Genomic DNA, 20,211 nt, shown 5'->3' with positions numbered 1-20,211 from the left:
GTCGTTAGTGGAGCGTGTGTGGTTAACCGGCATACTAACCTGGATTTAACAAGGTAGGCAAAGGGTAACTTAATGTTTATCATAGGATCGGTGGAGCGTGTGTGGTTAACTGGCACATCGATTAAGTGATAAATATTAAGGGTACCAAGTATATTCGCATGGTTATTCACACCTTGTTTTGTGATCCTCGGCATCCCAGTCACAAAACTTGAGATGGCACAATTGAGATTGAAACATGCCATTGAAAAGTTCAATGAATCTCAAAAGATCTAGGAGTTTCAAACCAATTAAAACCGAATTCCTATTTCGTTTTTCATGGTGGAAATTGGTGAATCGTCATTCGCCTACCTTCAAATATTTATAGCTTCGATTACGGCATCCCTCTTCCAAGTTATAAAAGTATTGTGTTGGGTCCTAGCCTTAATATTTCATATTGGGTGTTATATTAAGGACTTAAATCAACTAACTTGAATATCTCCCATTGTAGATGTCTGGTTCAGACAACTATGATCTTCCCAAATCGTTAGGAACAAGCTTTCCTAATGAAGGTGATGTCCCATGGTTGGTTCATGGAAATCATACTTCTTTTCCTTCACCTCCTCCAATTATTCTCCCTAACCCATAAGTTCTTGAAAATTTCAAGGTCACTCAAGCCCTATTGGCAAGCTAAGTCTATGTGTGCTCACATCTTGGAGATAAAGTCACATATTGAGAAGCTGGGAGAGTTGGGTGTCAAGGTCTAAAGGAAGTTGGTTGTTGATTAGATTCTTCAACAACTTTCTAAGTCACATAGTGAGTTCCTTTAGGACTACTATATGACAGACCATGACATGACCCTTAATGATCTTACCCATTTGCTTGATGCTGCTGAATCAGCAATGATTTGAAGCACTGGTAAAGCAAATTGGATTGGAAGATCGACTTCCCAAACTTCTATGGAAATTGACAATGGTGACATTGGAAATCCAGAAAAGCTTTCTCTTCCCAATGGAAAGGGATCGGCCTTAGTCAACTCGATTGACCAAATGGTAAAGAGAAAGGCTGATCCTGAGATAGTCCCGTGTACCATGACTATAGAGTCCATAAGTTTCTATTTCCAAAAGAAGGGGCATTGGTTGTGAAGCTGCCCTATTTACCTGAAAGTTCACTAGGATGGTAAAAGTCAAAGTTTAACTCTACTTCGGGTAAAGTCCATTATCTAACTCTGTTAAGTTCCTATTTGGAGATTATTATTACATGATTAGACTGGATCACATGTTGAAGTTTTAAGAATCAAAGAAAAGAGAGGAAGCTTAAAGAAGAGTAAGCTGATTCTGATCGCGAAGATAGATTTCGATCGCATGGTTAGGTGATCAGAATTTTTGAGCTGCTGCTTAAGAGTTGTGATAAATTGCTTAGGAATAGATAACAACATAGTGTTCGTATGCATTTGCATTGTAAGGATAAGTTTTTTCCACAAGTTTTAAATAAAAGAAATGTTTCGTTTTTATTTATTTTAAATATCCTTACAGTGGCATTTGTGAAAAAATTGTTGTTTATATGATTCCATTGATAGCAACATTGGAAACTAGATTTGATTCTTTCGTTTGTGGTAGTGTCATAATTCACCAAATAAAGGAAAGATTCTCATCAACCAAGTTTCAGTTGGATAGGAACTTGGAATTATGCAAATTGTATTGTATGGTGAATGAGAATTTTAATCTTTGGAAAATTAAGACTAGTTCCTTGTTCACATGTATATGTGAGTCAAGTGAAGGACTATGGGATCGAGTACACATTCTTGTGCACTGGTCAAGTCCACCACAAAGATCGATAAGATTATTCGTCATGATTTACTGAAGTTTAGTAAATATGGTTATACTTACAAGCTTAAGTATGATTTTGAAACATTGGAAAAGTTTCGATGTATGGCAAAACGAATGAGAAGAATCAAACTTGGTAGAAAGATAAAAGTTTCTCAAATCTGAAAAGATGGGAGAGTACTTTAGTATCATGTTTTATGATCATCTTAATGATTATGAAACCATATCACAATTGATTCTCTAAGGACATCTTAGAGCATTTGTTTGACTAAGAAGAGGAATCGTGAATTGTTGAATTGGTTAAATCAAAAGATGAATCATACTTAGTTCCAAAACAAGTCTTAGAGTCATACTCCAAGATTATAATTTGAGTGACACATCTTCAAGAAGGTATATTAACACTTATCAAATGTAAGAGTAAAATGTGTCCTACTCTTCTACATTTGAAATTGGTAAGTTGTGATGTTTTTAGATAAAACAGAGACCAACTTAGGCCAATTGTGTGAAGTGTGTGTCTTGATAAGAATCCATACTATCTCTTGAATATTGGTTTGTCAAGCAATGAGTCTTGGCAAGAGAGTCTTATATGTCAAGAGGACAGTAGGAGTCTAAAAGATCTTGAAAGAGTCTAATCAAGAATAAAACCTGTAGTTTATCACTAGCACACGATTTGAGGACTATAACCTTTCGTGTTGACATATTCCTATTTTTGTGCCCATTCTAGTTAAAGTTGGCTTTTTATATGAGTTCTGAGAGTTCTCAATTGATTGCATAACAACTTGGAAGCAATGGCAGGCCCTTGTGCTGCCATGTGGCAAGTAGTTAAGACTGCACAAGTTCAGTCCATATGAATTTGTCACTAACCGTGTCTTGTGATTATGGTTTGACAAATTCACATGGAAAGGAACACACATACACCATAAAATCTAAGTGTCAGAAGGTTTCTCTCCGATTCATGAAAATGATGGTGAGGAAACGCTTTCACTAAGAGGTTTTAAGTAGATAGCAATTGTGATACTTGCATTCTTAAAGTCGTTAGTGGAGCGTGTGTGGTTAACCGGCACACTAACATGGACTTGTGAGAAATGGCAAAGGTCTAAACAATTAAGACTATGATTACAGCATCCCTTTTCATAGTTCTGAAATTGTTTAGACACACATGTGTGCTATCTAAGGAAAGGTATATGATTTTGATAAAGTTTTATCAAAGCATCTCGTGTCAAAAATCTGAACTTTGGTAAGAAAGTCAATAAAGTATTAATTTTTAGAAGTCCAGCTGATTTCTGAGTACATGTCAAAGCTAGTGGGAGCATAAGTGTTATGTTAATAATCATCATGCAAGTGGGAGCATGATAATTATAATAAGTGTTGCAAGTTAGCAATGTTAATTATAGAAAACAAAAGTTTCAATTGGGAAAAGTTGTTTTGCTATAATTAATTGAGAGGAAATTATACTTCATATCAAATCTAAAAGCTTAGATCGTGAGATTTTAATCATCTTTAGTCAAGGATATATATATGAATTTTATGTTGGAATGGCTCAACTTGAGGAAATTCTATATATAGTGCGTTCTAAAAATTCGATTATGATTACGACATCCCTCTTCATAGTCGAATTATGAAAACATGGAAAATAAAAAAATATTGTAGCAAAAGACTGGTGTAGAATCATATCTTTATGTGAGACATCATGAATCGTGTCCCATATGCTTCGGGTATAGGATCGATTGCATGTGTTATAATATTTATCCTTTCTAAATTTTCCAAAGTGCCTGGGGGCATTAAGAGGGGAAAAGGTCTAGAATTGGATATGACTAAAATGATTAAGCAATTATCGAGGACAATCTAAGGTTTACCAAAGATTGATTGCTCAGGGACAGTTGGAAGTATAGTGTTAATTTTTGAAGGACCATATTGACATATTCTGAAAGGAGGCAACTCTTGTTCAGAAGTGATAGTCAAAATGGGACTATGGAAAAGTCTCCATGGGTGGAAACTATTCAATCTATGTAAGATTAGAAAACTTAATGCAAGAAGGATGTTCAAAGAAATGTACTTTGAATATGAGACTTCATTTCCATGGAGTTGATCTCCATTGGAATACTCTGTAATGTCTGTTGACAAGTCTTTGTGACTTTGTGCATAATCATTACAGAGGATCAGTGCATATAAGTTTAAAATCTAACAGATTTCGGTAAATGGCAGGAATTTGGAACTTTTGCAATTGCGGTAATGAGTTGGGATTGTGAAATGAGAATCATTGGAATTATGTTCAATCGATCTATTTCACAAAGTAAAGATCACAGACAAACTTAGTGTGCATACTTGGTGTATGGCATAACTAATGTTTGGACAAACATAGTGTGCGTACTTGGTGTATGGCATGACTAGTGTTTAGAAAACATAGTGTACATGCTTGGAGCATGGGACAACTATTGTTTTAATTCAAGTATTAAAGTTGATAATTTGAAATAGTATGCAATGAATAATGTGTAATCAATATGGTGATAAATAAAAGGTGTTCTATTTATATTCATAAGTTCTAAGACCATATTGGATTCGATTATTCTTGTCTTTCACTTTGCATGTTTTGACTTCCAGAATGACTAGGTCATTCTTCCTGAATGACTATGTTATTTAAACCATCCACAGTCGATAATACGTTGGAAGTAGGTATTAAGGAAAGACTGTCATGAAGTTGGTTTGTATATGTCTAAGGTACTGGACATAGCAAGAGTTGCTACAACATTCATGAGTGCTCATAAGTTCTGAGTATTGGATTAAACCCACGCTCATTTGACTCACTTCATGGATTTTAGCACGAGTGATCATGAGACGATAATATCTTATATTCTTCAAACCTAGAGATATTAGTTGTTGCCTATGAGTTGGTTATACATTGATTGTACGAAAATGCATTGGTAACTCAATGTTATAAAACGTGTCTTTGTGTATGATTCAACAAGTAGTAGGACAAACATATGAGTCGAAGTTTATCCATTCCTTTTACCTTTGATGGGATAAAAGCGATATATGTGGGCCCCTCGATGATTTAGTGATGACACCCCTAAGTGCTTGGCCAAGCCTGGACAGATTTGATTTGTTCAATTAGTCGGTCGTCATAAATTGAAAATCGGCAAATAACAAATGGACAAAGAGAATGATTACAATCAATGTCTCAGTCCATATGATATCTAGAATGGATGAATATATGATCTCTTATCTATTGGACAAGTCATTGACTAAGGTCAGAGCTCGACAGCGGCTTTAAGAGCTACGATTGCTATTCGGGTTTTGGAGTCATACGCAATAATAGTTTTAGACTTATCCAAGTGGGAGACTGTTGGATTAGTGTCTAAGCCCATAAATATAATTGGTATGTACTTGACCCGACTTGGCATGGTCCATTTGGGTTGCACTTCACCGAAACAATTTATATGGATATTCTTTTGAGAATAGTATGTTTATGATTTATATTAATATATTATAAGTTCTAATATATTAATATGGAATCGTATTATTTAATTAGTATTGATCAAGAATTAATTTAGAATTAATTTAGTGATCAAAAAGGAACTAAGTAAATATGGACTAATTAATTTAGAATTATATATATATATATATATATATATATATATATATATATATATATATATATATATATATATATATATATATATATATATATATATATATATATGGAATGGGCCAAGTTCATTTAGGTTGGGCTAAGCTTTCATGGATAGTCCATTGAGTGTTTAACCCATGGATCCTATGGAAATGAAAGGTCAAGGGTATTAGGGTTTACATGAATGTAACCCTAATCCTCCATACTATATAAAGAGGTCTTTGGCACATGAAATGGCACTAGTGTGTGTGAAAACAAGAGTGGGCCAATGTCTAGTGTGCTTACTATTCTCTCAAGCTTTCCAAGGTGTTTTTGGTGATTTGTGATTCCACTTGAGGCTTCCACACTATTGGGGCTAAGCTCTTAATGTTCAAGACTTCAAGCTCTATCAAAAGAGAAAACATAGATCCAAGGTTTATAGGGTTGCATGTACACCATAGGAGTGTTAGAATGCTCAAAACCTTTCAGATGGTTCCCGCGGAACTGATGAAGGTTCTCCCTGAACCGATGATGGTTCCCCCTGAACCAATGAATGAGTTACTATTCTTGGATCCCCTTTAGTATCAATGTCTGCCATTTTTTCGTCCTTGGAATCTTCATAGACAGTTGATTGATTGGTCACTTTGTAGACAGGTACCGGAGTAGTATCTTCAAATTATGGAACCTCGATGGTTACGATTTCCAAAGGATTTGAGCTTTCCCCCTCAACCGGCAAGGTGGAAATAGTTGGTCCAGATACTTCAGAGTGTTGTTTTTGTGCTACCGGAGACACCAATATCTCTGAAAGATGTGCAGTCTCTTGAGGATCAAAGAGGTCGTCATAGTTAACTTCAAGTATGTTTAAGGGTCCCGAAGACGGTGGAATGCCATTCTCGAGGATGAACTTGGTTTCTTTGATAGGAGCAGTGATGCATACATAATAGTCATCGAATTTGACGTCAAAGCTTTCAATTATTAGTCTTGTTCTCCTGATAAGAACACGATATGAAACCTTGTTTGTTGATTTACCCAAAAAGATGCCTTCACCAGATTTCAGTGCAAATTTGTTGAGATGATCCTTGTTGTTATCCACGAAACACATGCAACCAAAAATATGAAAGAAACGTATATTGGGTTTTCTTTTGTTCAGACCTTCATATGGAGTTTTGTGGAGACGTTTGCAAATGATACTTCGATTTTGAACAAAACATGTTGTTTCCACTGCTTCAGCATAAAAATAGAGAGGTAAGTTGGCAAAGTTGAGCATTTATCTAGCAGCTTCGACCAACGTTATTTTCCTCCTCTCCACTACTCCATTCTGTTGAGGTGTGTATGGTGCCGAGAAGTTGTGGTTGATTCCTTTTTATACTAAAAATCTATTCAAAAGCTTATTAGTGAACTCGGTGCCATTGTCACTTCTTACTCTTCTGACAGGCAGCTTGATCTGTAGCTCTATCTCTTTGATGGAATTGATTAGAATCTGCGGTGTGTTTGAATTTAGTATTAGAAGGAAGACCCAAGTAAAACGAGTGTAGTCATCAACTATAACGAGAATGTATTTTTTATGATGCAGACTTTCTACAATTGAAGGACTATAGAGGTCTATGTGAAGGAGCTCCAGAGGTTCAGCAATCGAAGAATCAATTATCAGAGGATGAATTCCTTTGGTTTGTTTACCACACTCACACACTGGACACAAAGTATCGTTGTTGAATTTCAGAATTGGCAGTCCTCGGACTAGCTCTCCAGTCACTAAATTATTGATGTATCGGAAGTTGAGATGTGCAAGCTTCCGATCCCATAACCAACTGACCTCGGAAACTGCCTTCGACAAGATTGTCTAGTGGGTACATTGTTCCTTCAGAATTGGACTTGATCAAACACTTCTCTTTATCATTTTTTATGATGTAACAATACTCGTTGTCAAATTCTGCCCGATGACCTACTTTACACAATTGACTAACAATGATCAAGTTGTATTTTAAACCCTCTACATAAGCTACTCATTGAATGGAGAAGCTTCCCGTAGTTAACACACCATATCACCTTATTATCCCGTTTTCATTATTCCTAAAGGTGAAGTGTCTGCCACCACTGACTGGCCTGAAGTCACGAAGGTAGTCTAACCTTCTTGTTATGTGCAAGGAGATGGCATTATCAACCAACCATTCTTCTTCATGGTCCTCCTCACACATAGCATGTATAATCAGTTGATTAATTTGGGCACCCAAGCTAGTTTGGGGCTCGTAGTAACATGGGAAACATTCCTATCAAATGTATACATGTGGGAATGATGAAGAGATTTTTGTTTCCATATTCTTTTGTCTCCATGATTTTTCACGTTCTTTTGGACATTTCGAGTTGGGATTTGACGTATCCTTTTTGACAGTGGGTAGAAGCCAAAAGTGAGGTTATTTTCATTGACCCACAAACCGTACTTGGTCAAAGGTCTAGAGAGTGTGGTTTGGTTCTTTTGCCTGGTCCTTGGGTTGTGCCTTACTGAAGAGTCCATTATATTTGAAGATGACTTGCTAAAGGACCTAAACATAGGTTTTGACTTCCTGATGGGTTGATGGGATTTTGAAAAATGTGGAGTATGCAAAATACCCTTCATTTTTTAATCTTTTAAGGAAGTTTGTGACAAGGACTTGACCTTGTTGTGAGTGGCTACAGTGTTGTTGATTTCAAAAGATTTAGCCATTGTATATGCATTTTTACAAGATCCATCGACTGCAGTGTCATTTTGAAACGTTTTTGCAGTGGTGGATTTGTCCAAATGCCTTTTGTTTCAAAATTTGGCCTAAGTTTTGAAAGATTTAATTTTTGAATCACCTTACCGCCTTTCAATTCGAGATCTGATTTCATTTTTCAGAGCTATTTTTGCCTCAAGTTTTGGTGTGACAATGTCGGAAGCATTTACTTGGGGTTTTTTGAGGTTCTTTGATCTAGACATTGACCTAGGGGTTGAATCATAAAAACTATAGAGTTCATGATTTTGCGAGCACTGTCCAAACTCAAAGTTATTAACAGGAAGTTCATGTGCGAAAGGCTGAAGAGTCGATGTGGACTTGACTGGGGTATGCGGGATGTCAATTGTTGGTAATGAGGATTGAAGTACTGCAGAATAGGTCAATGGCAAATCTTTGTTGTGACTTGTCTTAGAGGACAGTGATGGTTCATCTAAGATTATTTCTTTACTAATAGAAGATGTTGAAAAAGATTCAGGTTCTTCCATAACAATTTCCTCGTCCACTATAGAACTGGACTGGGAATTAGGACTAATCGTACCAATGACAGGAAAAAAAACTTTCTGAGTTTCCCGAGGATTCTGAATGAATCTCCTTGATCACTCAATTGTTACTGAGGTCATGGAGTCTATCGAAGTGACATCAAATATCTTCGGGAAAAGTCTTGTCGTTGATTGGGTAATGAAAGGTCCGGTCTGATGGGACATAAGGACTTTCGGCATCGAACCGAGGAGGAGAGTTCTCTTCGGTAGAGTACCCATTGGATCATCCCCAATTATATGTGTTATCAACAGTCCCATTATTTACTAAGTTTTCAATGGCATCACTTTCATTAAAAAACTTTTCAATTAAACGATTCACACATACAGTTTCTGTTGAAACAAAAAGTGACCCTCTTTAGCTAAGGAACTGCATACCTGGATTACTGGTGATACCATAGAGTAGATGACTACTGGAGATTGATCTTATCTTTGGTGAACCGCAGACTTGAAGTCCTACCGCAGAGATGAATGATGCATGAAGACTTTTATGTTACTTTACTGACTTAGCGTGTTTACTTTATTTTGTCCAGTGAACCTTGCATGGTCACTGAAGTCAGTAGTTTAGTATTTGTTTATTTCACAATGTAACTTTTCGGGACTCTATAAATAGAGCTTCCCACTTCATGTAACACTTAGCCACTTCCAGAACTATTATCGAAATATAAAGATCGTTCATCTCTATCTATTTATCTTAACTGATATCCCGAGTTCCTCTTCACTTCAAGTTGATCACATTTACTAACTTGTGTTTTCATGCAAACCTTGTTATGAATCAACTTGGTGTTTACTTGAAATAACTTGTTGTCATTTATATTTCCTTTACATTTCCGCATCTAACTTCTAGGTCACTTAACTTTTTATTGTTGAGCTAACAAGATCCTCGAGATTAACTTTTATTCTGCATCATATTATCTTGTGACTAACATTTGTTCAAGTTTTTCTCTCAACAATTGGTATCAGAGCCAAAGTGGTTGCTTTTTAAACAAAACTCTGATTTTAGAAAGCCTTCTATACCACTGAAGCTCTGTTGAATCAAGAAAGTGACCCTCTTAAACTTATTCGAAGTTATCTCTTGCTACCGCAACCTCAAAGTGAAGATGTCATCCGCAACTACCTTATCTGCAACTACAAGTAGTTATTTTGTTTCTTTAAATTACATGATATTGTCTAATGTACCTTGCATGGACAGTTTATCAGAATTTTAGTAGTTGTTTATTCACCATGTACGTTCTCGAGACTCTATAAATAGAGTTCTCTTATTCTGAATGAAATACAACTCTTATCTCTCAATTTACATCTCTATTCTCTATCTGAATTACTCTATATTCTTATCTTCAAAGATCTTTCTGAACTTACACTGAAATATTAAGATCGAACTCTCAAGCTCTCTTTCGGAGCAAGTCCTCATGACTTCACTCACTTTAAGCTGATCACATATACTGACTCGGTTTGAATGAAAACCTTGTTAAGAATCAGCTTAGTGTTTACTTGATATATGACTTGTTTTCATTTACATTTCCTTTACTTTTCATACTTACATTTCTGCAACTAACATCTCTAACAATCCTAACTTCTTATTATTGTTGAGCTTTATGATCCTTTGAGATTAACTTAATTCAGCAATATATATAACTTGTACTAACGTTTGTTCAAGTGTTTCTCAAAAATATTTCTCTCAACAATTGGTATCAGAGCCAAAGTGGTTGCTTTTTAAACAAAACTCTGATTTTGAAAAGCCTTCTATACCACTAAAGCTCATTTTCTCAAAAAAAAAAGAACAAAAAACAAAGGAAATATGGCACAAGCTTTATCACTAAACGTTTCCAACAGTGTTGGTGGTTCCAATCGAGCCCTAATACTTGTTGCTAGTGAATATCATCACTAGTCTCAAAGAATGGAGAGGTATCTAAAACAACTCGGTAGAGATGTGTGGAGATCCGTAGAAGAAGGACCTCATGTTCCGGTTCTCACACTTGTTCAAGCCGATGGCGCTCAAGCCAGACTTGGAAGAGCTCAAGCTGCAATGAATCGTCCCACAAAAGATGATCTTGATAAAATGGAAAGTGATGCTATTGCCTTTTATGAAATATCCTACGGAGTTGCTCCTGACAACTTCAATATTATCATCAATTGCAAATCAGCCAAAGAAATATGGGATGTTCTCAAGAACTTATATGAAGGTTCTGAGCAAGCTCAAGATAAGAAGCTTACCACCGCACTCAACGAGTTCAACATCTTCGAAGCTCATGCTGGTGCAAGTCTTGAAGATTCCTTTAAAAGGTTAAACCTAATTGCCACAAAGTTGTCAAATGTTGGCACCGTCGAAAGTAATCATGAAACTAATCTGTAGTTTCTCAATGGTCTCGGTAAACATTGGACTACGGTGAAAATGGTAGTCCAAGGAGACAGTAAATTTCACACTCTCTCTCTCTCTCTTTTCAAACTATATGGCGAACTACAAGCACAAGAATCAACTGTTCTAAAAGACTGTGCAAACTTCGGAGGACCAGTCGCTCTCATAGCTCAAACCCCTCACAACAAAAACATTCAACCTTACTCTCCCTCGTATGACAATCCACCACAGTCATACGAAGTCGATTCAGAATATGACGATGAAGAAGAATTCCAAAATGCTATTGCCCTAGTCAGCCAACAGCTCAACAGGCTACCACCCTCATCTTTTCATAAGAATCAATAATTTACTAAACCTCCCTTCAACCGCAATTTTAACTCAAACAACAAACACTCTCGATATCCGAAAAATCGTCACCGGTCTCCGCAACCTCAGAATACTAATCAATCCAAGGAGGCACCGTAGTCTGTCAAGCCTACTGACTCCAGTACCTCAACCAAAGACAAGAATGATGTTATCATTTGTCACAAATGCAACAAAGAAAACCACTTTGCCAAAGACTGTAAAGCGGATGTGGTGAAGGAGAGAGCGTTCCACCGCAATGGACTCATCACCCCGATTCAACAAACACCGTCCTTATGTCCCTCCGGATCGAGAGTTTCATTTCCCAGTCATAGACAAAACATTCCCCGAGGACATTAGAACCCACTTCGGTAGACTTCATAATATAAGCAATATTTGTGTCATCGAGGAAGTTCTTCCTGAAACCTAGGATCACTCAGATGATCAAATTCTCATCATTGGTACAATTTATCCCAACTCTCAGACGTCTTCAGTTGATGAAGAAATTCTTATGGAAGGACCGGATGAAACTGTAAAGTTGACATCTTTGTCCTCAGACCGAAGTCTCGTTCTCTGCAGTCTTGGACCGCAATCCTCAGCACTACCTTCCATAAAATGTCAAACTACAGAACCATCATTGAGTTACTCTGCGGTAGTCCAATCTTCCTTACCACAGACCACAGTCAAGAGCACAGTGATTGTTCAACCAATTCTTCATGATTTACCCATAGAAAATTTTGAATACGATCAATGTTCTATGAGTCCTGAGTCTTCTAGTTCAGATGACTCAATCCCTCATTTTCAAAAACAGTCAAATGTCTCCAGGAAACCGCAGTTGAACATCACTAACTACGGTTCACCAAAAACCCAAGAAAAACTGGCTTTCAAAGAGGAACTAAAATCTCGTGGTGAAAAGCGAGAAATCTTTTTCAAAAACAAAACACAAGCCAAACTTTCAGTCCAAAAGAGTCTTGAAAAACCTGTTATATCAAATCAGTATTCAAAAAACACTACAGTCAAGAAATTAGACAAAGAGGAATGTACAGTTCCAAAGATTGTTTCAAACTCTTCTGACAAATATCAAAAGAAAGTCAAGTCTTTTCAAAGATACCGTTTTCAAATCTATTCCTTGGACGACCCAAAATGGAAAGGGATTTTACCAACTCCTACACTTTTTAAGTCACATCGGTTTGTCAAACGTACACAAACTAGGAGGAATTCACGTGCTCACACTTTTTAAAATTCCAAGGATACCTCTGTCAGAACTCACTCTCAGACTAGTCATAAGAATCACACTACACCCTCCAGACCGTTGACCGAATACAGTGTCTGGATGAATGAGAAAAGTCTTACCTTTGGATTTTATCATCAGAAAAGGTCTTATCAAGGTCAACCTCGTAATCCCACGAAACCTCGTAATTCTCCAAAACCTCATAACACTCCAAAAGTTCACAAATACCCAGGTCTAGGTCTCAAAATTGATACGAAACTCATCCCTACGGTCCCTTCTCATGCATCTACGAAGAATAACTCACATGTCACCCCGAGCTCCAAACTGGTTTGGGTGCCCAAACTAACCGTATAATTTTCCAGGCAATGTGCAAGGAGGAACAAGAAGAGGAGTGGTTGATAGACAGTGCATGCTCCTTGCACATGACCGGAAGGTTAGAATACCTTCGAGATTTCAGGCCTATCTGTAACGGTGGAAAAGTCACATTCGGAAACAATGTGAATGGTGTTATTAGTGGTTATGGTGTGTTAACAACAGGGAACTTCTCAATACAAAAGGTTTCTTACGTAGAAGGCCTCAAACATAATCTCATCAGTGTAGGCCAACTATGCAAAGCAGGCCATCGGGTTGAGTTTGATAATGATTACTACTACATTATGACAAGTGATAGAAGCACATTTTTTATCAAATATAAGTCCGAATGGACAATGTATCCTTTGATGTCTCATTAATCATTGGGAAATCGCATCTGTGCTTTTTGTCCAAAGCAGTATCCGAAGTCAGCTGGTTGTGGCATCACAAGCTGGCTCATCTGAACTTTCGGTATATCAACAACTTTATCACTAGAGAAATCGTCCGAGGTCTCCCCATTCTTAAGTACAACAACGATACACTCTGCCCAGCCTGTGAGTGTGGTAAGCAATCGAAGGGAAGCCATCCACTGGTGATTGATTCATCAATTTCTGAACCCTTAGAACTCTTGCACATTGATCTCTGCGGTCTATCTACCGTAGTCAGTCTCCATCACAAGAAGTACATACTGGTTATAGTTGATGACTTCACTCGTTTCACTTGGGTCTTTTTCCTGAGGCTCAAATCCGAAACACCGTAGGTTCTGATCAACTTCATCAAAGAGACTGAACTTCAAATAAAGCTGCCAGTACGAAGACTCCGAAGTGACAATGGAACCGAGTTTACAAATCATCTCTTGAATAGTTTCTTGGTTTCCAAACGCATCATTCACAACTTCTCAGCTCCCTACACACCGCAGCAAAATGGAGTTGTAGAGTGAAGAAACCGTACTCTGGTCGAAGCAGCCAGATCTATCCTAAACTTTGCAAACCTTCCTCTCTACTTCTGGGCTGAAGCAGTGTCAACCGCATGCTTTGTTCAAAACTGAAGCATTGTTTGTAAGCGTCTCAACATAACTCCTTATGAGGGCCTGAACAACCACAAACCAAATGTCAGATTCTTTCACATATTTGGGTGTAGATGCTTTGTGATCAACAACAAGGATCACCTCAAAATATTTGCACCAAATTCAGACGAAGGAATTTTTCTCGGCTACTCAACAAACAAAGTGGCCTACGGGGTTCTCATCAGACGCACACGGCTGATAGTCGAAAGCTTCGATGTTAAATTCAATGACTATTACGTCCGCAACATTGCTCCCTCATCTGAAACAAAGTTCATCATGGAAAGTGATATCCCAGTCTCCTCGGGTCCTCTTAACATAGTTGAAGTTAACTATGATGACCTTTTCGACCCCGCAGAGACTGCTCATCTCTCTGAAATTCTTGTATCACCGGCTGCTCAATACCAACATGGCGAAGTCTCTGGCCCAACTCTATCTGAAGATTTGTCATTCAACACTTCCACCTTGCCGGTTGAAGGGGAAAGCTCAACTCTGATTCAAGCAACAACCATCGAGGTTCCAGTACTTGAATAAGCAGCTCCAGCATCTACTCGCAGAGTCACCGTCCCATCAAATGTCTCCTCAGACTCTGACGATGAAGAAATAGAGAATATTGACACAAGAACTGACTCAAGGATCATCACTCACTCTCCAATCCAGGGGGAACCATCTCAGGTTTAGGGGGAACTCCCGCCCATAATCCAGGGCGAACCTCACTCGAATGTTGATCAAGCTCCTTTAGTCCAAGACACTTATGCGGGCTGTTCACAAGTCGAGGGGAATTGCCTTCCCCAACCGCAGAGTTTCCTGACATCGAAGACATTCCCTCCACCGCAGCCGTTGATCATCTTCAACCTTGTATGCACGTCTGGACAATGGACCACCCACCTGGTCAAATCATTGGTAACCCATCAGCAGGCGTACAAACTCGATCTTCTAGTGACCTAACGGACCACTACCACTATGCAGCCTTCATGTCCGCAGTAGAGCCTCGATCCATCAAGAAAGCCCTTCTAGAACCGGACTGGATAACCGCAATGCAAGACGAACTAGCCCAATTTGAAAGAAACATAGTTTGGAAGCTGGTTCCGAAGCGAAAACGTCACACTATTGTTGGAACAAGATGGGTGATCAAAAACAAACTCGATGAATCAGGTGCGGTCGTGCGAAACAAAGCAAGATTAGTTGCTAAGGGTAATAGTAAACTGGAAGGTGTTGACTATGATGAAACTTATGCCCCCGTAGCCAGGATGGAAGACATACACATCTTCTTAGCATATGCGGCACACAAAAATATCTTAGGACATCAAATTGATGTAAAAAGTGCTTTCCTGAATGGTTAGCTGAAAGAAGATGTTTACTTGCAACAACCTTCAGGCTTCGAAAATCAAGAGTTCCCAGATTATTGTTTCAAGCTTGAAAAGGCAGTCTATGGTCTTAAGCAAGCACCAAGGGAATGGTATGAGACTCTCTCTGAGTTTCTTGTCACGTCCGGATACAAAAGAGTTGTAATTGAGCCCACATTGTTAAGAAAGACAAATGGTAATCACCTTATGCTTGTCCAAATCTATGTGGATGATATCATATTTTGTTCAAGAGATCAAGGTATGGTGGATGAATTTACAAAGCTCATGACTAACAAATTCCAAATGAGTATGAATAGAGAGATCAATTTCTTTCTAGGACTCCAAGTGAAACAAGTCCCTCAAGGGATATTCATTCATCAGGAAAAGTATACCTCTGAACTGCTGAAGAAATACGCAATGGACAATTGTTCCTCCGCCAAGGTTCCTATGGCCTTCGGATATAAGATATCTTCTGATCCGTCCGGAGAATAAGTTGATCACAAGACTTATAGAGGAATGATTGGTTCCTTGATGTACCTCACCGCAAGCAGACCAAACATTGTCTTTGCAACGGGCTTATATGCCAGGTACCAAGCCGATCCTAAAATATCGCACTTGACCGCAGTCTAGCAAATCTTCAGATACCTCAAGGGAAGCAAAGCCCTAGGCCTTTGGTACCCCGCAGGAAATGATTTCAGCCTTCAAGCCTTCACCGATGCGGATCATGCCGGATGCAGATTGGATAGAAAGAGTACTTCCGGTGGTTGTCAATTTCTTGGAGGAAGATTGGTCAGCTGGTCCTCAAGAAAACAAAATTGTGTTTATTTGTCTACCGCAGAAGCTGAGTATGTGGCCGCAGCCAGTTGTTGTTCTCAAGTCTTATGGATGAAAACTCAACTGATGGACTACGGATATAGAATGTTGTGGATACCAATTTACTGTGACTCAGAGAGTGCTATTGCGATTTCTCATAATCCCATTCATCACTCAAAAACGGAGCACCCTAAAACTGCTCGAGGCTATCGATGGAGATGTATTTCTTGTGTTTGATTCAGAACCGGTTGGTTGTACTGACCCAGAAGCTTTAGATTGTTTTTTCGAGATACCATATTTCACCATTTTGAAAAGCGTTGAAGAACTTGTAGAAAAATAACTTGAGTGCAAGAAGATGAAGAAGAAGAAATACCGTCTGAGTTCAGAAAGTGTAAAGCTTTCTTGGGAGGGAAAAAAGGTTTTTATAGTGTCGGATTCCAAAAGTTATGTAAATAAATTTATTAACAGCTGTTAATGGTAAAAACCCTTGGGTTTTAGCCATTATCAACCATTCATAAACTTAATCGAAAAAGATTTTTTTTAAATTAATTAATTTTTAATTTTTATTTATTTTAAAGGAAGAAATTATCACACGTTTGAAGATCGTGTGGAGGGGTGGGGCTGAAAATCCGTTGGGTAATGGGAAGTGAAAACGGATTATACATTTTGGGGGCTAGGAGATGTGACAGGAAAAGGTAAAAGATTTCTTTTTTGGGAAAAACAATTTATTTTTCATTTTTCTTAAAATGGGTCTGACATGATAAAGGTGATTTTGAAAGAAACAGAAACGTTGTATGCTACAAAACGAATGTTTTTTTTAGAATGTTTTTCTTTATTTAATGAAGATCATTAAATAGCACACAATGTTATCAGTGAATTTATGAATTGGTTGATGATTCATTCAATCTGACTGCGGATGGTATAATGATTGCGGTGGGAGACAGCGTGTAGCAAGATCTGAAAGGAACACTTGACAAAAGATCAGAAACAACAAACAATATACCCAAGGAATACAAGTATGATATATGGTTGCGGTATACAGAGTATATTGAAACCATGTATGATAGATATATTACTCTAGGACCGCAACAGAGACCAGAGGTGGTATGCGGTACCTATCAATTCAAGAAGAATTGCGTGTCCAGATTCATCATCCCTAACATTTTTAGAAAATTGTTGAGTTTTGTTGAATCAAGTGCCTTTGTAAACACATCAACAATCTCTTCGTGAGTATTGACAGAAATTAGTTCAATGTTACCTTTGAGAATATGGTCTTTGATGAAGTGATATCGGACCTAACTAGGTGATTCTCCTTGTGATTTCAAACTTTACTTCATCCGTAGTATTTTTGGTTCTTTGCACCGAAGTCAGTGTGACTTCTAGTTCCTTGCGGGTTAGGCACTGCATGGCAGTGATGGGAATGAAGTACTTAACGTTGTTGTTTTCTCTTTTGAACACAACTCCCAACTGTGGAAAGTTGGTTGCACCTAGGGATCGATTTTGATATCCTTCGGTGAAGAAGGGAGTTGGATCAAGTGCAGGTAGGTTGAATTTTTGAGTAAGGGCTGGATGGATGTATGCATCAATTTTTGCGATGTCAACTACTGCAGATTTGAGATATTCACATGCCTTTTCGAATGCAATTTTCATCTTTGGATGTTTCTCAGACTTGATCTGAAACACCCTAGCGATTAGAAACACTTCCTCTAGATTCATGCAGGGAAAATCTGCCTGAGTCCTGATATAATCGTCACCTCTTCTTGTGAGTGTGTACTGGACAAAGTCTGACTTCATGAATCTTCTGATCTTATAGCTCTTGACTGTGGAAGGTCTATCGTTAGACCAGATATTTTCAAGGGCAGATCTGTGCTTTGCGTGGAACTTGTTCAGTCGCTCAAATTCAAGAGGGAGCATCTGGTCATCTGGTAGACTGCGGTCAAATGGTTCAAACACAGTGAAGAATTTAGCATTGGGAGAGATTGGAATGTCCCAGTATCCACCCGAAGGAGGTTCGGCGTAGGTCAGAACTGGCATGTAGTCATCATCGGCGCAACTACAACTAGTTATTTTGTTTCTTTAAATTACATGATATTGTCCAGTGTACCTTGCATGGACACTTTATTAGAATTTTAGTTGTTGTTTATTCACCATGTACATTCTCGAGACTCTATAAATAGAGTTCTCTTATTCTGAATGAAATACAACTCTTATCTCTCACTTTACATCTCTATTCTCTATCTGAATTACTCTATATTCTTATCTGCAAAGATCTTTCTGAACTTACACTCAAATATTAAGATCGAACTCTCAAGCTCTCCTTCGGAGCAAGTCCTCGTGACTTCATTCACTTTGACCTGATCACATATACTGACTCGGTTTGAATGCAAACCTTGTTAAGAATCAGCTTAGTGTTTACTTGATGTATACCTTGTTGTCATTTACATTTCCTTTACTTTTCATACTTACATTTCCGCAACTAACATCTCTAACAATCCTAACTTCTTATTATTGTTGAGCTTTATGATCCTTTGAGATTAACTTCATTCCGCAATATATATAACTTGTATTAACGTTTTTTTAATTGTTTCTCAAAAGTTTTTCTCTCAACAAGCTCATTCTTAAAAAAAACAAAAAACAAAAAAAACAAACAAAACAAAAAAACAAGGAAAAATGGCACAAGCTTTATCATTAAACGTTTCCAAAACTGTTGGAGGTTCAAATTGAGGTCCAATACTTGTTGCAAATGAATACCACCATTGGTCTCAAAGAATGGAAAGGTATATTAAGAGGCTCGGTAGAGATGTATGGAGGTCTGTGGAAGAAGGACCTCATGTTCCTGTTCTCACTCCCGTTCAAGCAGATGGTGCTCAGGCACGACTAGGCGGCGCTTAGGCAGCCATGAATCGACCAACAAATGATGATCTTGACAAAATGGTGAAAGATGTCATAGCCTTTTATGAAATCTCATGTGGTGTTGTTCACGATAATTTTGACATCATAATCAACTACAAGTTTGCCAAAGAGATCTGGGATGTGCTCAAAAATCTTTATCAAGGTTCTGAACAAGCTCAAGACAAAAAACTCACCATTGAGCTCAATGAGTTCAAGAACTTTAAAGCTCTTCCCGGAGAAAGTCTTGAAGATTCATTCAAAAGGTTCAACCTCATCATCACAAAGTTGTCTAATGCTGGTACAGTTCGAAGCAATCACAAGAGAAATTTATAGTTCTTGAATGGTTTGGGTAGATATTGGACTACCGCAAAGATGATAGTCCAAGGAGACAAAAAGATCCATACTCTCTCACTGTTCAAGCTATATGGAGAACTTCAAGCACAAGAATCAACCGTGCTAAAGGATTGTGCAGACCTGGGTGGACCACTTGCTATGATAGCTCAAACTCCTCAGTACCCATATAACGCAGAGTCATCATACCAACACTCATATGACAATCTAACACAGTCGTATGAAGTTGATGCTGAACTAGATAACGAATAAGAGTTTCAAAATGATATCGCCTTGGTCAGCCAACAATTCAACAAGCTTCCACCTCCATGCTTTCGTAAAAACCAACAATTCACCAAACCATCTTTTAATCGCAACTTCAATCCACAAAGTAACCACTCAAGATATCCCAGAAACCCTCACCACCCATCTCAGCCACAGAGTACTCATCACACTAAAGAGCCACCGCAGACCATCAAACCATCAGACTCTAGTACCACTACCGAAAATAAAGATGGAGTCATTGTCTACCATAAGTGTCATAAGGAAAGCCGCTTTGCCAAAGACTGCAAAGCAAACGTGGTAAAGGACAAGGCATTCTACCTTAGAATGGCATAGGAAATGGAAGAAAAAGAAAAAGCAAGAGCTTATATTGCTCAGGTGAAGATGGATCATCAAGTGTGGTCCTCGGGAGATGAAGATGAAGAGATTGATAACAACAAGAATAAAGGGAAGATTTGCATGGTGGCAACCACCGAAGAGGACGAATCGATGAATCTACACAAGAATTAC

At 38.1% G+C, this 20,211-nt stretch overlaps 2 protein-coding genes across 2 annotated transcripts; both read left to right on the top strand.

Moving 5' to 3' along the window:
* The first annotated feature begins 10,592 nt into the window (after positions 1 to 10,592).
* On the top strand, positions 10,593 to 11,048 carry LOC145164393 (uncharacterized). The gene has a single exon (XM_079083117.1). It carries the CDS (start codon positions 10,593 to 10,595, stop codon positions 11,046 to 11,048), a length of 456 nt encoding a protein of 151 aa, XP_078939243.1.
* A 3,865-nt stretch (positions 11,049 to 14,913) lies between these two features.
* LOC145164392 (putative mitochondrial protein AtMg00820) lies at positions 14,914 to 15,381 on the top strand. Its single transcript, XM_079083116.1, has one exon. It carries the CDS (start codon positions 14,914 to 14,916, stop codon positions 15,379 to 15,381), a length of 468 nt encoding a protein of 155 aa, XP_078939242.1.
* Positions 15,382 to 20,211: the final 4,830 nt, after the last annotated feature.

The sequence above is a fragment of the Lactuca virosa genome, chromosome 3, assembly GCF_052849685.1.
Source record: "Lactuca virosa cultivar CGN04683 chromosome 3, Lactuca_virosa_CGN04683_v6, whole genome shotgun sequence".
NCBI lineage: Eukaryota > Viridiplantae > Streptophyta > Magnoliopsida > Asterales > Asteraceae > Lactuca > Lactuca virosa.
The sequence above is the reverse complement of the archived record's forward strand: the minus strand, read 5'-3'. Positions and strand labels throughout refer to the sequence as shown.

What these genes read in the sequence shown, in the direction of transcription:
- LOC145164393 (XM_079083117.1), top strand. Translation starts at nt 10,593, where the DNA reads ATGGAGAGGTATCTAAAACAACTCGGTAGAGATGTGTGGAGATCCGTA.
- LOC145164392 (XM_079083116.1), top strand. Translation starts at nt 14,914, where the DNA reads ATGGACCACCCACCTGGTCAAATCATTGGTAACCCATCAGCAGGCGTA.